Source organism: Lacerta agilis, chromosome 14, assembly GCF_009819535.1.
Source record: "Lacerta agilis isolate rLacAgi1 chromosome 14, rLacAgi1.pri, whole genome shotgun sequence".
Classification (NCBI taxonomy): domain Eukaryota; kingdom Metazoa; phylum Chordata; class Lepidosauria; order Squamata; family Lacertidae; genus Lacerta; species Lacerta agilis.
The window spans coordinates 10409019-10427272 of NC_046325.1; the positions used below are offsets into that span (position 1 = coordinate 10409019).

At 40.3% G+C, this 18254-nt stretch overlaps 1 protein-coding gene across 1 annotated transcript; it reads right to left on the reverse strand.

Moving 5' to 3' along the window:
• Positions 1-401: 401 nt before the first annotated feature.
• LOC117057381 (vomeronasal type-2 receptor 26-like) lies at positions 402-10965 on the reverse strand. Its single transcript, XM_033168223.1, has 6 exons — positions 10745-10965; positions 9278-9569; positions 5797-6660; positions 3762-3989; positions 3359-3485; positions 402-1330 (listed from the first exon to the last, which is right to left on the reverse strand). Exons 1-6 carry the CDS (start codon positions 10963-10965, stop codon positions 402-404), a joined length of 2661 nt encoding a protein of 886 aa, XP_033024114.1.
• Positions 10966-18254: the final 7289 nt, after the last annotated feature.

Sequence of the window (18254 nt, forward strand, 5' to 3'; positions counted from 1 at the left end):
CCCCATGTTTGTCCTAGATAATGACTGCAAATCCAAATGAGGCAATGTGTTAATTTAACAGCACAGATATTAGATGGGAAAAGGTAGTATGACAATAAAATAAATTGAGCCAGTCTTTATTTGTTTATAGATTGTGGAAGCAAGAAACATCATAAAGGCATTGCACAAAACAAAAGAGACAGCAGTGAAGACAATAATGTGAAAATCTGCTTTTTCAAAGGAGGCCCGTAACCTTTTAGTCTGTTCAACAAACATCAAGGAGAAGAGGCGCTTGCTCCTGAGCAGGAATAAAATATATAGCAGATTGTATCAAACTAAGCTTTACTCTTAGTAGATCCACTGACATTAACACACCAAGTTAATGATGTTCACTAATTTCAAGGGGTCTACTCTGGTTAGGACTAGCTCTGGATAGAACCTATTTGATTTGTTTGCTTTCTTCTTATTAGCTGTTCCCTTTTGTTCAATTCAGACCTCAATATAATAATATAACATTTGGGGGAAAATATGCAACCTAGTAACCCAGCACTAGAAGCCAAGATGGAGAAGATCTCAACAGCCACCATGTATTTTCCTTTTGTGCTCAAGTAGGTTGGCACAAAGGACAGCCAAACACTGCAAAAAACCAACATGCTGAAGGTGATGAACTTGGCTTCATTGAAACTGTCTGGCAACCTCCTCGCTAGGAAAGCCATGGTGAAGCTGATGGTTGCCATAATTCCCATGTACCCCAGGACACAGTAGAACATGAAAAGTGACCCTTCATTACATTCCACGATGATTTCTCCAGTTAGTGAGTTCATGTCCAGATCTGGGAATGGGGGGAAGGTACACAACCAAATAACACAAATGACAAACTGAGGGAGAGAGCAAGCCAAGACAAGAGAATATGCCAATCTTTTCCCCACCCATTTCCGGAAAATGTTTCCTGGCTGGGAGGCCATAAAAGCCACAATCACTGTAATGGTTTTGGCCAAAACAGAAGAAATAGCAATGGAGAAGATGACTCCAAAAGCTGTTTGTCGGAGCAGGCATGTCCCCTTCTGAGGCTTTCCAATGAAGAGCAAAGCAGAGAGGAAACAAAGAAGGAGAGAAATGAGAAGAAAGTAGGTGAGGCTCCGGTTGTTGGCTTTGACGATGGGAGTGTCCCTGTGCTTAATGAAGATTCCAAGTACCATAGCTGTCATCAGAGAAAAAAGAACAGCCAAAGAAACTAGAGTAATGCCTAAAGGTTCGTCAAAAGTGAGGAAGTTGTGTGTCTTGGGGATGCATTTATCTTGTCCCTTGTTTGGAATGTGATCTCCTGGGCAATTGATACAATAATCCATGTCTGAAAGAAGAACATATGCTTCTTAAACACTCTTCTATTTTCATGAACAATGACCATCTTTCCTGGAATTCATCTTAATAAGTAGTTATTAGTAATTATTACTAAAACTCTGAACAAGGGGCTACCGTCCATTCTATCCTCCTAACCCTAATATGCTTGTGTAAGGGTTTTGAGGTAATATAATAAATATTGGCTTCTATTTGAAAAATCACATGATCTACCAAGAAAAATTAATTATTTAAGGGGTGGGTTGAAATGAAATGGGAAATACAGTAGTGGTTGTCCAGGGACAACAGGGACATTGTCCAAAACCTTGGCCGTACTTCTTGCTCTGTGTCGTTTTGTTCTTCAAAAATATATTATTAATTATTTCACATTTCTCACATGTCACACTTACAGCCTCCTTTGCATGGTAATATTGCTAGAAATGAATGAATGACCTTTATCAGGAGAGAGACAGGGAAAGGTGACCCTGCTTCTATAACTTGATCTCTCAGTGCCTTTCCATACCATTGTTTTGTGAATATAGACAAATCGGGTTCTACCATGAGTAAGAGCACGTGTTGCGATCGGGACCTGGCAAGACACATTCCCTTCCTGTGGGGGTGGGGCCGGTAGCCGGCCTTAGTAGCTAATGGTCAGTTAGGAGTTGCTGGGCAAAAGTTAATGTTGCAATTTGTGATGGACAGCTTAGCGTCCTATTTAAGCCTCCGCACGCAGGGTGTTCCTTCTCTTGGCTTCGGCTGCTGATCACCCGTCCCCCCCCCTTTTTTTTAGGTCTCTGCTTTGACTTTGCTCTGCCTGTCATGGGGTCATCTGCTTTACAGGGGCCCAGTAGGAATTTGTCCATCTGGCCGATTGGCTGTGCCTTTTGGTTTTGCCTACTGCAGTAGCAACTTGTCACAACTTGTAAGGTTGGCGGTTAGGCATTGGTTCCTGTGTGGATTGCTGGATTGGGCGCTGCCCATCCAGAATCAGGTTGATGCTGGGAATTCCGTTAAAGGAATCCGGCGACTCTTATGCTTTGTCCGAAGCCCCCGGTAGGGGTTAGGGCCATAAGCCGAGTCCCCGGGACCATTGAGGAAGAGGGACGCGTTGCTTCCCCCCGGTCCTTAACTCTCCTCAGTCGCATTCTCCCAATCGCTGGTTTTAGGCCAGCCTCTGTCCCGGTGTGACAGTAGTCTGAACCAATGCCTACGCAACCACTCACCGAATTTGTATTTAAATAAAGTTGTGGCCCTAAATTATTTGCCAAAAACCCAAACCAAAAATCTGTCTCCTGTGTCAAGTCAATGGGGGGTGGATTGAGGTCCTCAATACGCAAACAGAAGCCATGCAATATGGCAGTAGCTATTTAATAGCTATATATAGCTATTAAAGATGATAGATGTATAAGGCTTGGGTGGCAGCTTTGGAAGGGAATCAGAATAAAGACACATATCACACATCCTGTAGTATGGAGTTCCTCTACCCAGATTTACCCAAGGGGGTGGTTCTCATTTCTAAATGTAATCAGAGAACAAGTGTGTCATATCTTTGCTATAGTTTTGTTTCTGGATCTTTAATAAAGCTTCGTGTTCATTTCAACTACAGTGTATCATTGAATCTCTATAAAAGGAAACTCTCCTCTTTGCGAGGCCTACAGTCTTGACCTGTCTGAATTGGCCTAGAATGAGCCTTTCGTCACAAAACTTTAACCAATACATTTGGCCCAAGCAGGCAATCACTGAGGTTGTTAAGCCCTACATTTCTCTTCACTTGAACCACCTGCATTCAGGTGGAACTCTGTTTTTGTAGCATTGCCCTTAACTACTCTGGTGAATGAGGGATGTAACCGAGCTCTATAATCCAGGGGAGAGCACACTCAACAGCAGCAGGAATTCTCGAATTATGGGATTGACTGGATTCCATGTGGAGGAACAATTGTAGGCATTAGTAACAATATAGGCTAGACATTCTGTCATCAGTAATCACAGATTCAGCTGTCATTTAATTACATCCATGTGTTTTTTGCAATGTATAACCTACCTTTCTTGTTTGAGAACATCCCTTCTGGACATGAAGCGCAAATGTAGCAGCAAAATTTCTCCCCCTCGATCACTTTCCTGCTGTAACCAGGCAGGCAGTTCTCATTACATAAGGAGAAGGGAGGCACCTGGTCTTAAACAAAGGAGGAATTTAGCACTGAGAAAATGTTTCAGAAATATTGATTTATCAACAATTACACGTCCTATGATATCCAACAATGATATCCAATCCACAATGTGCAATAAAGCCATTTCCCTTCCCCAGTGAAATGAAGTTGTGGGCTGGTCATGAGCCCCCACCCTGTGGGGACGGGGGGACGGGGCTGGCCCCTGCATCATAGGGAGTCCCTGGCTGCATCACTCCTTGGGCCAACCAATCCAGTCATATCATAAATCCCATTCACCTGAGTCAAATCTCTGTGCCATTCAATTCTGTCTTCATTAATGGATAATACAGCTCCTTTAAGGTCTTGAGGATCTAGTCTTCCCACTCTGACTCTGGCATAGGAGTTATTTGGGAAAGTGGCCAAGCTTGTAATATCGAACCCAGATGATAATTCTCCATGTTTGTTAAACATGATTTCATCTGCAGCACTGTTGTTGAATGAGATCCTCTGAAGCCATGAATGGAGCTACAGGAAGAAAGAGAATAGAATAGCATTTAAAATATTGAAACATTCTCACTGAGAATATACTTTTTCTATAGATTTTATATTAAGAAAGCAATTTCCAGACACTATAAATGTTATGTGAAGAAGAAGAAAATAGATTCCATCTTTACAAAATAGTACGGCTTATATTGAGTAGACTGAATATGGTAGAACCAAGCTGACAGATAAAACATAGAACTTGGATATGTCTATCAGGTGCCATACAAGCACAATTCAATTAAATTCATTTTAATACATTTGCAGAATATCAATTGTTCAAGACTATTTTGATTCAAATAGTCAATGAATGAAGTTCAGTGTTTTTGAATAATCACAAATGGGTTGCTTTCCTTTTCACAGATATTTGTAGATGGTATTTTCTACATGCCCCAACCTTATTAGTGGAGATAATTGAATTTCATGGCTTAATTTGTAGCATAAAGGATATCCAACCTTGTTTAAACATATCTAATTTTCATCTGTACACTGCCAACAATTATATGACACTTTTGGATAAATATTTACAATATTAGTAAGAGTGCACTATCATTTTTTATAGAATTATAGAAGATTGTGTCACTTAAGGAGAATTCCTATGTCAAAATACACTGGAATGAGACGCTTAGCATGCAGTGGATCCTTTGCAGTGAAAAGAATTTAAAAGATTCTCAAGAGGAGGGAGGAGTCTCCATTTTCTGCCACGCATAATGGCAATTGAACATCACACATCTGTAATATACATTAGATCTTTGACAGCGAGGAGCTATTGTGCTTCGAGCCCTGAAACCCATCCCCCATGGAAATAAAGACACAGTGGAGGCAGAATTTAGTTTAAAGGTTAATGGGAAAATTTAGGCCACAACTTTATGGAATACACAAGTGTGACTGGTATTGGCTTACGCATTGGTATCAAGACTATGTCTGGCTCCTGCCCACCCTGCAAGGAGCCTGCAAAGGTAAACAACCAGCAGTGGGAGCTCCATCAATGTATATTGACTGGTGCTCACCACTGGGGTTCCAGTGTGCCAGTGTGGTGTAGTGGTTAAGAGCGGTAGACTCGTAATCTGGTGAACCGGGTTCGCGTCTCCGCTCCTCCACATGCAGCTGCTGGGTGACCTTGGGCTAGTCACACTTCTCTGAAGTCTCTCAGCCCCACTCACCTCACAGAGTGTTTGTTGTGGGGGAGGAAGGGAAAGGAGAATGTTAGCCGCTTTGAGACTCCTTCTGGTAGTGATAAAGCTGGATATCAAATCCAAACTCTTCCTGGGGGTCCTGTCATGGCCCTAGCCCCTCCTCAGGCTTTGGACGAGATCCAGATCCCTGGATTCCTTTAATGGAATACCCTATCAAATGGAGGGGCAGGTGATGGCCGCACCTCCCCTCCCCCACATTCCCATAAACTAATGCCTGTCAAACCTTACAAAATTGTGATGATTGCTAAGAGGTAGGCAAAAACCAAGTGGCCACTGCCAATCTGCCACACTGGAAAAAAATTCCTACCCAGCCCCCATTCCAAAACGGGCAACCAAGCAAAGTCCAAAGCAAGGCCAGACGCGACCTAACAGGTGGGCGGGTGGGTGTTCGGTGGTATGAAGCAAGAGGGGGTCCCCACGTCGAGCCACCAAATAAATACCCCCAACCTTGCCACGCTGCCGATTGTCTAAAGGACAGTGGCACGATTGTGGCACCACTGGCTGGAGCGGGGCAAAGCCCCGCCTCCAAGCCGATTGGGGAAGGAGTTCCAGGGCTGTGCACACCATGGATCCTCTGTTAGGAGGATCCAACTTACCTGCCAAGGTTCCACATTCAGGGGATCTATTCCATCCTTATTCTTCAGTGTTTTGTCTTTGGATTCAGATGTAGAAATTCTATGTAAGGCATGTGCCACAGCATAGACAGAATTATAGATACTGTAGCTGTGGCCTGTCATGCTCATTTCGAAAAAAGGTCCAGGAAGGCTCTCCAATCTCTCCTCCCCGGTACAGGATTCATCAACATCTTGCATTAAACAATCAAATGCTTGTTCCCAGAAATCTTTGATAAAGCCATCTTCTGTTGAACTGGAAGGGTTTATAAACTGAATAAAATTTTGGAAGCCAATATGTTCATTTGAGTGAACTGTAAATGAAACTGCTCCATGAAACATTTGAACATCCCAAGCTCTTTGCAATACAAAGAATGCAAAATCAATTTGAGCTGTTGTAATCCATACCTTTCCAGGAGTCATATATTCTGTATATTGAAGATCGCTTAAAGGCAATAACTTTTTCCACCACAGAATGGCTGCCAACCATCTAATAATTGCTGTTTTACCATATATAAGCACTGCATTTGCTTTGGTTTTTCTGAAACTTCTAATGCTATTCAAAATGTAATCATTCATTTCAGCAAGGTTCTGGAAACGCATTTCATCTGGAGCTCTGTTGGTGAAAGCTGAACAGATCCCGCTCTGGGAAAACATGGGCTCCAAAGTCTTCAAGAAATGCTCTCCATTGTCATCATCCAAAATCATTATTCCAACCCATTTCCATCCAAAATGCAGAAGTAAATGAATAATTCCTTGGTACTGAAGCTCCTCATTAGGGACCATGCGGTAAAAAGAAGGAAGATCGGTTTGCTCATTCACGACTCGTTGGAATGAGCCATATGAAAGCTAAATTTTTTTAAAAGGAGACATTTCAAGGAAGGGTCATACTTAGACTATAATCCTATATATTTTTTTATCTTCAATTAAGACCAATTGATATAATTAGGTTTATTACTGAGTAGACCTGGGTCTCAGCTAGATTGTTGTTGTTTTTAAAAATGTTTTATATGCGTTGTATATGCAATATAACACTATGACACCAGATTGTGCTGTGGAGTCTCATCTTTCCCTAGCAGATTTCCCTGTATGAACTTGCAACACGTTTAACTGAATCACTTCTTTGATCCAGCCTTGGATAGCAATACATATATATTAATTTACTTATTGAGTTATTGAACTATTGAGTTATTGCTTATTTAAGCTGCAATCCTCTGCAAACATGTACTACTAGTGTAGCCTCTGTTAAACAGTGAAATTTATTTCCAAGTAAATAGGGTTGCAATGTTAATTTCTACCTTGCCTTTTGATTGAAAAGTATCACAAAGCTAGCCTACAAAGAATTACTAAGTGCAATTAAACACCCTTTTTCATTTGAACTCATAGTGGAATGAAGAGATTTTGCCAATTTTTTTTTTTTTGTAATCCTGTTCCCTACTACAATTTAAAATTGCTCAAAGTGTAATACTATTCATCACATTAATCTGAAGTAATAATATGGATTTCCATCTGAATAAGTATGTGAAATATTACATCCATAACTAATTCTTATAAATGTAATCCCTAGGTTGTGCAAAATAATGATTGTTTGTCTTCTTACTATAGAATAATACTGTAGAATTGTAGAATATTGAACAATATTTATTATTATTATTATTATTATTATTATTATTTAGAATTTTATACCACTTTAACAAAGCTTTCCTAAGCAGTTTACATAAAATCAATTAAAATTTAATAATGTTTAATAAATTGCCACACAAAATAACCCCTAGGTAAAAATGAGATAAAACCAAAATATTACTGTATCTTACATGTAAAACTGAGTAGCATTTAAAAAAAAACAAAGTCAGATTTCCAAAATAATCATATTAGTTTTTAACCTAATAATTGGTAGAATTGCTGTAGCATCAAGGTGGATATTCAGCTGCTGTTGGAAAATAATGTGAAAGTGTTATCAGAAATGTACAAACTACTTTTAGAATGGCATACTAAAGATGAAGAAGTTAAGGCAGTGATGATACATTGGACTAGAGATTTTGGGTAAAATATCCAACTTTCATCCTGGGAAAAGTTATGGAAAGAGGAAATAAGATTTACTGCATGCTGTTCGTTGAAAGCAAATTACAGGTGATACTCAAAAAATTAGAATATCATGGAAAAGTACCGGTACATTTATTTCAGGAATTCAACTTAAAAGGTGAAACTAACATATGAAATAGACTCATGACATGTAAAGCGAGAGATGTCAAGCCTTTATGATGTATCGTTGGTATCTAACACCAAGTAAAATTGTGAAAATGTACAAAACAAGTTCAAAATTATGTTGGAATTGTAAAGAGAAAGAGGAGACTTTTTAACATATGTGGTGGACATGTACATCAGTAAAGGCTTTCTGGGATATATAATGAGTTTTTAAAAAACAAAACAAACAAAAAAAACACATTTGTCCAAAAACCAGAAGCCTTTTTACTAGGTATGATAGGTGAAGATTTTCCAAGAGAAGATACACTAAAAGACTTCTTTATGTATGCAACGATGGCAGCGAGAATGCTACTAGCCCAGAGATGGAAGGAAGGAGAAGTAACAACAAAATAAGAATGGCAGATGAAAATGATGGAGTTTGTGTAAATGGCAAAACTGATGGGGAAGATCCAAAACCAGGAAGGTCAAGTATTTTCTAAAGATTGGAGTAAATTTGTAATTTATTTAAAAGACCACTGTACACAGTTAAAATCTTGTAATTTGGAACTTGAAATGTGGAATTATTTATGGTAATTATGGTTATATAATAGATGGATAAGGATAAAAGATGCAGCGAACGTAAATCTAAATATGGAACCCTTGGAGGGCGGGAAAGAGTCCTGAAGGTTCGAAAGAACCTTGTATTTTAATGTTAGAAACGGTTTTGTTGTTATATGTATAAAATTATCAGAAACGCAATAAAAGAATTATTCAGCTGCAGTAATATATCCATAAATGACATTAACATATCCATAAAACATTCTTAAAAGAACCATGATTAAACACATTTTAACTGAAATTTACACATGTGAAAGTTCAACAAGACTATATAATAATTCAGTACACCCTTTTTCTTCTCCCTCATCTCAAAAGTGCTTCTGAATTTGATAGTTTTAAAATTGTATTATTTAAAAAAAAAGAGCAGAGGAGAGATAGGCTGACTGACGGTGGGCTAGCTGTACTTCGTTGTCATGGGAATTCCAAAGACTTGAAGGCCTATATGTTATCAAACCTCATGTAATTTAAAGTGAGGGAGCTTAGGATGTATCAACAAACTACAATAGACATTTCATATCATCATCATATCCATGTATTTCATCCTGTCTTTCCCCAATCAAAAACCTCTCTCTTTTTCAATCTTAAAATTGCTATCTGAAAGAGGAAAGGAGAGCAGATGCATGAGATTAGAGAAGATCCCGTAGACCCAACCCATGAATCCTACCTGTGGAATCTTGTACAGGCCTAAGATGTCTGACATGTGTGAAGAGGTATCAGAATCCAGACCACCAATGACTCCCATTAAATTCCCCTGTGTGCCACATTTGTAGTTAGGGACAAACCTACGTGACTGGAAGAGCAGGCCCAACGTTGTACGATATGTTATCCCCGCATCATAGTAGCTGTCATAAATATGGAATCCAATAGTGATATTTGGCAAAAGCTTGGGGTTTTTATTGATTTCGTGGACGGCAAACACCAAAGCCAGGATGTGCTGATAGAATTTTGTCACCACGCTGCAAGAAGAATATGATAGATTAAGTTGCCTGGGGTAGGGACAAAACTGAGCAAAGATTAATTCCTTTTGTGATGCCTAATTACTCCTTTACATTCAATTGTGCATCACTTTGCTGGCAACCTCCTCCATATCAATTACGAAATGCTATTAAGGAAGTTGGGAGCTGCCATTTCCAGTTCCAAAAATGAAGACTACCTGACACAATGCCACCCCATGACCCATCTGGCCACACCTTTTCAAGTCCAACTATAAGGAACTTTCCCCCATGTACCTGTGATGTAAAGCACATTTTCCCACAGTACTGTTGCCTTTGGGATACAGTGAGTGAATAGTGCTTTAGGAACATTTCTTTTTTTTCTTTTTGCAATTCATCTTTATTGGTTTCTTTTAACAAACATTCATGAAATCACTTTGTAACATCTCAGTTTTCCTGTTACTAAACATGTGATTCGAAAACATAATAAAGAAAACAAAAATATGTACTTAATCATTGATTCATTTTGTACTTCCCTTTTTACTTGGGTCCTCTATTATTATTATTATTATTATTATTATTATTATTATTATTATTATCTGAATGCCCAAAATAACATATCTATATATTTGGTAACCTACTTTTCCTCTATATTTTAATATTTTTTCTTACAGGAGTTATTCTAAAAAAAAAATTCAAAAGTTATTCAAAAAAAATTATTCTCCACAATGTCTTTCAGATACTGTTTAAATATATTCCAATCATTTCTGAATTTTTGTTTCCTTGGATCTCTTATCTGCTCTGTTAGCTTATCCATCTTGGCACACTCCATCAATTTAATCAGCCAATATTTCTTCTTTTCAGTAAGATCTCCACTTTCCAATTCTGTGCGATCAAAACTCTTGCTGCCGTGGTGGCGTACATGAACACTTTCTTTAGGTCTCTTGCAATCTCACTCCCAATAATCCCTAAAAGGAATGCTTCGGGCTTTGGGGAAAATGAGATTTTGAACATCTTTTGAAATTCATTATAAATTAAGCTTTAGGAACATGCCATTGCCTGCATGAACAATGGTTTCTTGCCAATATGCACACATTCACTCACTCACTCACTCACTCATGGGTCAGCAGTCATGAAAACAGAAGGAATTGCCAAAGTATAGTGAACATTCAAATCTAGGGGGTGAGATAATATCTTACAGTGGAACATCAATCTGCTCCTGAGATGGGGGTTTCTTGAAGTCAACGCCAGGTACAAGATAATAGATATAAGACACAATCCCACCAATTAGAATTTCACCTGGCTGGTGCCACTCATGTGGAACATGAACAAGATCATTCGCAGCACACATAACATTGTGTGCTTTGCACACCACATGAGGAAACACCACCACAAGAACCATGAACACCACAGTCACCATCCTTCTGATGTCAAAGCTGCACAGTTGATTTCCAAATGGTTCTCCATAGCCTAATCAATAAATTCAATTCATTCTACTTTAAAGAATCCACTTTAAATTTTAGCTGACGGCCAGCCAATGCACTAGTTAAAGAGACTTGTGTCCACTTTTAGATTTACAATCTAAAGGATTTCTAAGGCATTTCTGTATTTTAAGAACATTATCTGAATGCTTGACTGATCTATATAGTGAAAGAGGGAAACTGACAGAGTTTGAAATGACACAGCCCTGCCTGCCCTTAGTTCCTACACTCAGTGGGGCTTTATATTATTTCACTTGCTTGCTTGTTTATTCCCCCCCCCCCATATGCCTCTGGGAGGAAACTCTGAGCTTCAGATTTGCCATTGAAATAATGACTGTAAGCTTGACAATTATAGAAGAGATAATAACTGCTGCAGTGTTTTGGGGCTTGGCATTGTATCAGTAGAAACAGGCTTGTGCCCCCAAGCCCTTCCCCTGTAAATAACTTCACACAGACACATAATTTTAGTTTAAGTTATTGGGCAATAATTTAGGCCACAACTTTATTGATTACAGCAAAAATGAGCGGTATTGGCTTAGGCATTGGCAACAGACTATAACTGACTCCTGCCTCTCTGGCTGGTAGTCTGAAAGGGTAAACACCAAACAAGGGAGCAACATTGATGAAGATCAACCAAAGCTCACCCCAGGGTTCCTGTAGTCCTGGTATGGCCCTAGCCCCTCAAGCGGACTTCGGACGAGATCCAGGACCCCCAGATTTTTTACTATTTCTGGAGGGGCAAGTGATGGCCACACCTCACCTCCCCCACATTTCAATAACCCAATGCCTAACTGCCAAACCTTACAAAGTTGTGACGATTGCTAAGGGGGTAGGCGAAAACTAAGTTGCTACAGCCAATCTGCCAAATGGAAAAATTCCTACCCAGCCCCTGTTCCAAAACAGGCGACCCAATCCGAAGCAAGGCCAAAGAGCACAACCTAAAATTAGGGAGGGAGGGAGGATGTTCAGCAGCGTGAAGCAAGTGCCCCCAGTTACATTGCGCTGCCGATTTTATAGGCCCCGGGAATCACGCCATACATCCGGATTGGCCCAAACAGCCAGGCGTGATCCCGGAGCCCAACTGTTAAGGCTTGGGCCATGCCCAACAAGAACTCACCCTGTGGGGGTACCTTAGGGGCCCAAGCGCAACCAGGACCTCCATTAAGGAGGATCCCATTTATCAAGGGCTGACATAAGCATGTTTGTGAAATGTCAATGTAACTTTCTGTTGCTCCACAGCGAGACTACCCACTGTAGTCACCATAGTGGTGGTGAGCTCTGAATGATGAACTTAGACAGAAAGCACCCTTGCTTAGAACAGAAATGGCAATATTATGATTGTTAGAGATTTCAGTCACCTACGTGCAGAAAGGAAATGCAGCTGTTATCTTCAAGCAATTAGTAGTTGGCAGAAAGCCCAGATTGCTCTCTCTCTGACCATTAGCAAGCACCTGTGATTGGTCAGTGGAGTACTTAAAGAACTCAGTTTTATCTGAGAGGGTGTGGTAGGTGTTGGTGTGTGGTGTTAGGTTGAGAGAGAGAGACAGAGAGAGGAAAAGATTTTATGTTTTGTTTCTTTTATTTTGTAAAGTCTGTAAATAGTAACTTATGGATGCTAGTTGCTTCAATCAATAAATACTGTATATAGTTATCCAGTGAGTTGCTGAGTTCCTGCGTTGAGCTGTCTAGTCAATTTCACAACAGCCAGAAGCTTCCAGAAAAGTTTGCGTCTAACTCTGCGGTGTCCAGGAATACGTTATACTCCTGACACTAAATCTTCAAAGATTATGATTGTCTTAAGAGGTTATGGGAGTTCCAGACTGTGGCTGGTGATTGGCTGAAGCTGGTGAAGCTGTGGACGCGTGGAACTGCACAAGACAGACAACAGCTGCAGTGTGTCATTGCTGGATGCTGTGGATTCCTGTGTTCTCTCTCGGAAGCTGTGAGTAGCTGGTTCCTGGGTTGTTAGGAAACATTGCTCTCAGATGGCTTCTCAACCGTTTCAGATGGCGTTTGAGCGTCTGAATGACCACAACTACTTGCTTTGGTCTGAGCGTATGCAGGCTGTGTTACAGAGGGAGAAACTCTGGCAGGCAGTAAATAAGCCACCTGCAAAGCCTGATGATGAAGAGCAGGACAGGGACCAAAGAGCAAGGGCCACCATAGTCTTGGGGCTGGAAGACTCTCAGTTACCGCATGTGAGAGGGATTAAGTCAGCGAAAGGCGTGTGGAAGGCGTTGAAAGACCTTCATGTGCGTGAGACAGCATGTTCCAAACTGTTTCTTCGCAAGGCGTTGTATAAAGCAATGTTGCAGCCTGGAGTTACAATGCAAGATCATTTGCACAGTTTGCAGATGAAATTTGTAGCGCTTCAAGAAAGAGACTGTGTATTAGATCAGCAGGAGAAAGTGTCTATAATTTTGAGCTCTCTTCCTGAAAGCTGGGACAATCTAGTCATGACATTTGAAGCGATGAAAGAAGAAGATTTGACTGTTAATTACGTGACTGGGCGTTTGCTGGAAGAATGGCAGAAGCGGGAGGACAGGTCGTTAATTTCAGAGGCTTCGGCAAGCGGTCGGCTTGTAAAGAATGCAAGCAGCGTTCCAGAAGGGAAGCAACAACAACGTCCGTGTCCGGCGTCTGGTGAAGAGTCCGCTTATGCTGTGCGTCAGTGCTATCGCTGTGGGTCAACGCGGCATCTGAGAAAATGGTGTCCAGAGGCGGCCAAGCAGCAGCAGCGACAGGAGCAGCAGCAGCGTCAGGAGCAGCAGCAAAGACAGAAGAAATTCTTCAAACGCACCAAGTCAGCGCAACTTGTGACTGCCGTGGTTAAGTGTGCTGATGAGAAACAGACTGTCTGGGTGGTAGATTCAGGATCTTCTCGACACATCGTAAATTCAGAGAAAGTTTTTGTTTCTAAGGGCCAAACACAAAGCAGTCAGGTAGCTTTAGCTGATGGGAGAACTTCTGAGGTACATTCAGGGGGATCTGTATATGTTCCTTGTCTGCGTGAGTGCCTGGAGAATGTGCTGTATGTACCATCACTAAGAAGCAATTTAATGTCAGTTGATTGTTTGCTTAAAGCTGGGTTTAAAGTTCATTTTGAAAACAACAGCTGTATTATTAAAAAGAATGGTGAGATTCTTGGCATTGCTAAGCCAGAAGGTGGTTTGTTTAAACTTAAAGCTGGTTCTTCAGTTGCAGCAGTGGTCAGTAATTCTCAACCTGTGTTAAGCAACAAAGCTATGCATAACAACTGTTTACATTTACTGCATAGGAAGCTAGGCCATGCTGGATGGAAAAGTGTTTTAAAAATGCCTGAGTTAGCTGATGGATGTAAGCTAGAGAGTTGCAATAAGTATTTGGACTGCAATGTATGTAAGAAAGTCAAAATTTGCAGAGTTCCATTTCCCAGAAGTGATAGAGTAAGTGACTCACCACTACAGCTTGTTCATTTGGATGTAATTGGTCCTTTTGCTGTAAGCAGGGGTGGAGCACGTTTTTCTCTAACAATTGTGGACGATGCAACACGTTTTTCTTGGGCCTATCCCATGAAACACAAGGGAGATGTATTTACCAAATTCAAAAGCTGGGTAGCATCAGTGGAGAGGTTTTTTTCTGTTAAAGTGAAAAGAATTCAGAGCGATCGTGGAGGTGAATTCATGTCTAATGCTTTCAGAGATTGGTTGCAGAAACGTGGTATTGGGCATCGGAAAAGCAATGTTTTTAGTCCACCGGAAAATGGTGTGGCGGAACGCAAGAATAGATCGTTACAGGACATGATGCATTCAATGTTAGAAGATGCTGGGTTACCTATGTCGTATTGGGCTGAAAGTATGTTAACTTCGTGTTATATTCAGAATAGGCTGTTCCATCAGACTATTGGTACTACTCCTTATTTCAAATTGTTTGGAAAGAAACCTAAGATAGATCATCTACATGTTTTTGGTTCTAAAGCATGGGTACAGATTCCAAAGCAAATGAGAAAGAAAGGGGAGCCTAAATCTAAGCAATTAATTTTTGTAGGCTACCAAGAGTTTTCAAAGGGTTACAGATTTGCTGAAGGTACTAATGGAATTGTGATATCTAGAAATGCCAAGTTTTGTGAGCACGCTGGCTGGGAGAAATTGCATGCAAACACAGAGGTTTGGTTTGATTCCCAGAGGTTTAACAGTAAAAAAGATTCTCAGAGTTCAGAAACTGTGGGGGAGAAAAGTGCTGAGTCGTTATCTCCAAAGCAAGAGGCAGATCAGTCGTCGCCTGTTCCTAAGCAACAGCAAGGGGGGCGAACGTCTGAGGGGGAAGATGAAACAGAGGAAACTTTTACTCCTAGGAGGTCACAGCGAGAAAACAAAGGAGTACCTCCAAATCGTTATTCATTTGGCACAAACATTGTGTGTAATGTAATGTTAAAGCCTCAAAGGTTTCAGCATTTGCTGCACAACTATCCAAAAAGTTTAAAGTGAAAGATCTTGGTTCAATTAAAGCTTACCTAGGTCTGGAAGTGTGCTGGGCAAAGGATGGGAGTTGTTTAATCAGTCAGCAGAGCAAAATTAAACAGCTTCTGGCAACATATAACATGCAAGACTGTAAAGGATCTGCTATTCCTATGGAACTAGGATTCATTAAATCACTTCACACAGATGAAAGTCCTATGTTTGAACATCCTGAGTTATATCAGTCAGCAATTGGAAGTTTAATGTTTCTGAGTCAATGGTCAAGACCTGATATAAGTTACGCAGTGGGAATACTTAGCAGGCAGGTATCAAAGCCATCGCTTAATGCCTGGAAAGCAGTGAAATTTTTGCTAAGGTATTTGAAACAAACAATTGGCCATGTGTTAAAACTTAGTTCTGCAGGAGATGAACTGTTACATTGTTATTCAGATAGTGACTGGGGAAATTTACCGGATAGAAAATCTGTTACAGGTTTGGTCATTATGTTTGGAGGAGCTTTAATTGGCTGGAAGTCAAGAAAACAGAGTATAGTGAGTGTTTCTTCGACAGAATCCGAATTTGCGTCGTTAAGTGTGTTATGTTCTGAATTGACGTATTTCAAGCAATTGTTAACAGATCTGAATGTAAACTGTGAAAAGCCAATACAAGTTTGCATTGATAATCAAGCGTGCATTGCCTTGAGTAATACTGAAAGTTTTAAGTCACGTTCAAAACATGTGTCAGTGAAATATCAAAATGTAAGATGCAGTGTACAGAACAATTTAATTTCATGTATCTATGTACCAAGTGATCAGAATGTTGCAGATGTGTTAACAAAGCCATTGAACAAAGTGAAGAACAAACAAATGTGTAAAGGTTTGGGTTTGCTTGATGAAGTGAGTTAAAAGAACTCTGTATATGCACAGGAGTTAATTGCTACGATAAACAGCTGTGAGGGGGTGTTAGAGATTTCAGTCACCTACGTGCAGAAAGGAAATGCAGCTGTTATCTTCAAGCAATTAGTAGTTGGCAGAAAGCCCAGATTGCTCTCTCTCTGACCATTAGCAAGCACCTGTGATTGGTCAGTGGAGTACTTAAAGAACTCAGTTTTATCTGAGAGGGTGTGGTAGGTGTTGGTGTGTGGTGTTAGGTTGAGAGAGAGAGACAGAGAGAGGAAAAGATTTTATGTTTTGTTTCTTTTATTTTGTAAAGTCTGTAAATAGTAACTTATGGATGCTAGTTGCTTCAATCAATAAATACTGTACATAGTTATCCAGTGAGTTGCTGAGTTCCTGCGTTGAGCTGTCTAGTCAATTTCACAACAGCCAGAAGCTTCCAGAAAAGTTTGCGTCTAACTCTGCGGTGTCCAGGAATACGTTATACTCCTGACACTAAATCTTCAAAGATTATGATTGTCTTAAGAATGATGGGCATTCTCATACCCCAAATCCCATGTCCAGTCCAAAATCCCTCTCTACTTTACTGTTTGGATTGTTGCATGCTGATGTGAGAGGAATGGCATTTGTTACCACAACCTGGTTACCACAACCAATGTACAAAATAGGATGTTCTTGCAGACTGGGTATTACTTTAAAGTTAATGGGGAAAGCTGGTTGGTCAAAATAAACTAATATAAGCATTAGCACCCCAATCCCCTGAACATTTAGCTAGAGCACATTAAATGCCCACAATGTCTTTGTTCGTTGTTTTTCTGCTGAGATTGTGCCACATTCTCCACAATGACCTGGAATGCCACATTCTCCACAATGACCTGGAATGAAGTTGTGGCCTAAATTCTGCCAAAAACCAAACCAAATATCTGTCTCCCTTTTGGGGAAAGGTAAAAGGTCTAAACAGACAAAACACATTTCCTCAAGGTCAGCTTGTCCTTTTGGATGCAGGCTGCTTTTGAAATTTTCATTTTCATTATTATTATTTTTTGCTTCAGCAGTTGTTGCTGTCTCATTCATTTATTCATGCATAAGTTGTTGTTGCTTGTTTTGTTTGTTTTACTCAGGCATTTAATTTCTGATTAGTTGGGGTCAAGGTCAAGGTTTTTCCCTTTTTGGAAATAGGCATGATTGAATGGTTGCTTTAAATATTGTTTTATTTCTTTGTTATGTAAGCCACTCTGTGCACCTGACAGGTAAAGGGTGGGGGATATAGCAAACACACCATTTGGAAGGGATAAAGTTGGAATCACTTACAAAATATAATCAAAGCACATTTGAGGGAGGAGGGAGAAATAGTGGCTTACAGTGGGGGGGGGTCTCTTGAGGTCAACATCATGTACATGGGACAGGATCATTTGCAATACACTTAAAACTATGGAATTTGCACACCATATGAGGGAACAGCACCAGCAGCACAAGCACCAGAATAATAATCCTCCTCCTCATTGCAAAGCTTTACAGTTGCCATTCATAGGGCAGAATCATAACTCAAAATAACCTTAACAGATTGGAGAACTGGGCCCAAAATAACAAAATGAATTTTAATAGGGAGGTTCTGCACTTAGGCAGGAAGAACCAGATGCACAAATATAAGATGGAGGAAACCTGGCTTACTAGAAGTACATTGGAAAAAGGATCTAGGGGTCTTGGTGGACAAGCTTAACATGAGTCAACATGTCAGGAGTCCAGATTCTCAGCTTGACAACCCAGTAAGCGTAGCTAATTAAAAAGGAGGATTTATTGCAAAAACAAACAAATAGCTCAGGATGGCTCTAACAAAGCCTCCAGCACCATGATTCAAGATGACCCTTCTGAAGACAGCTTCCTGCATGACCAGAA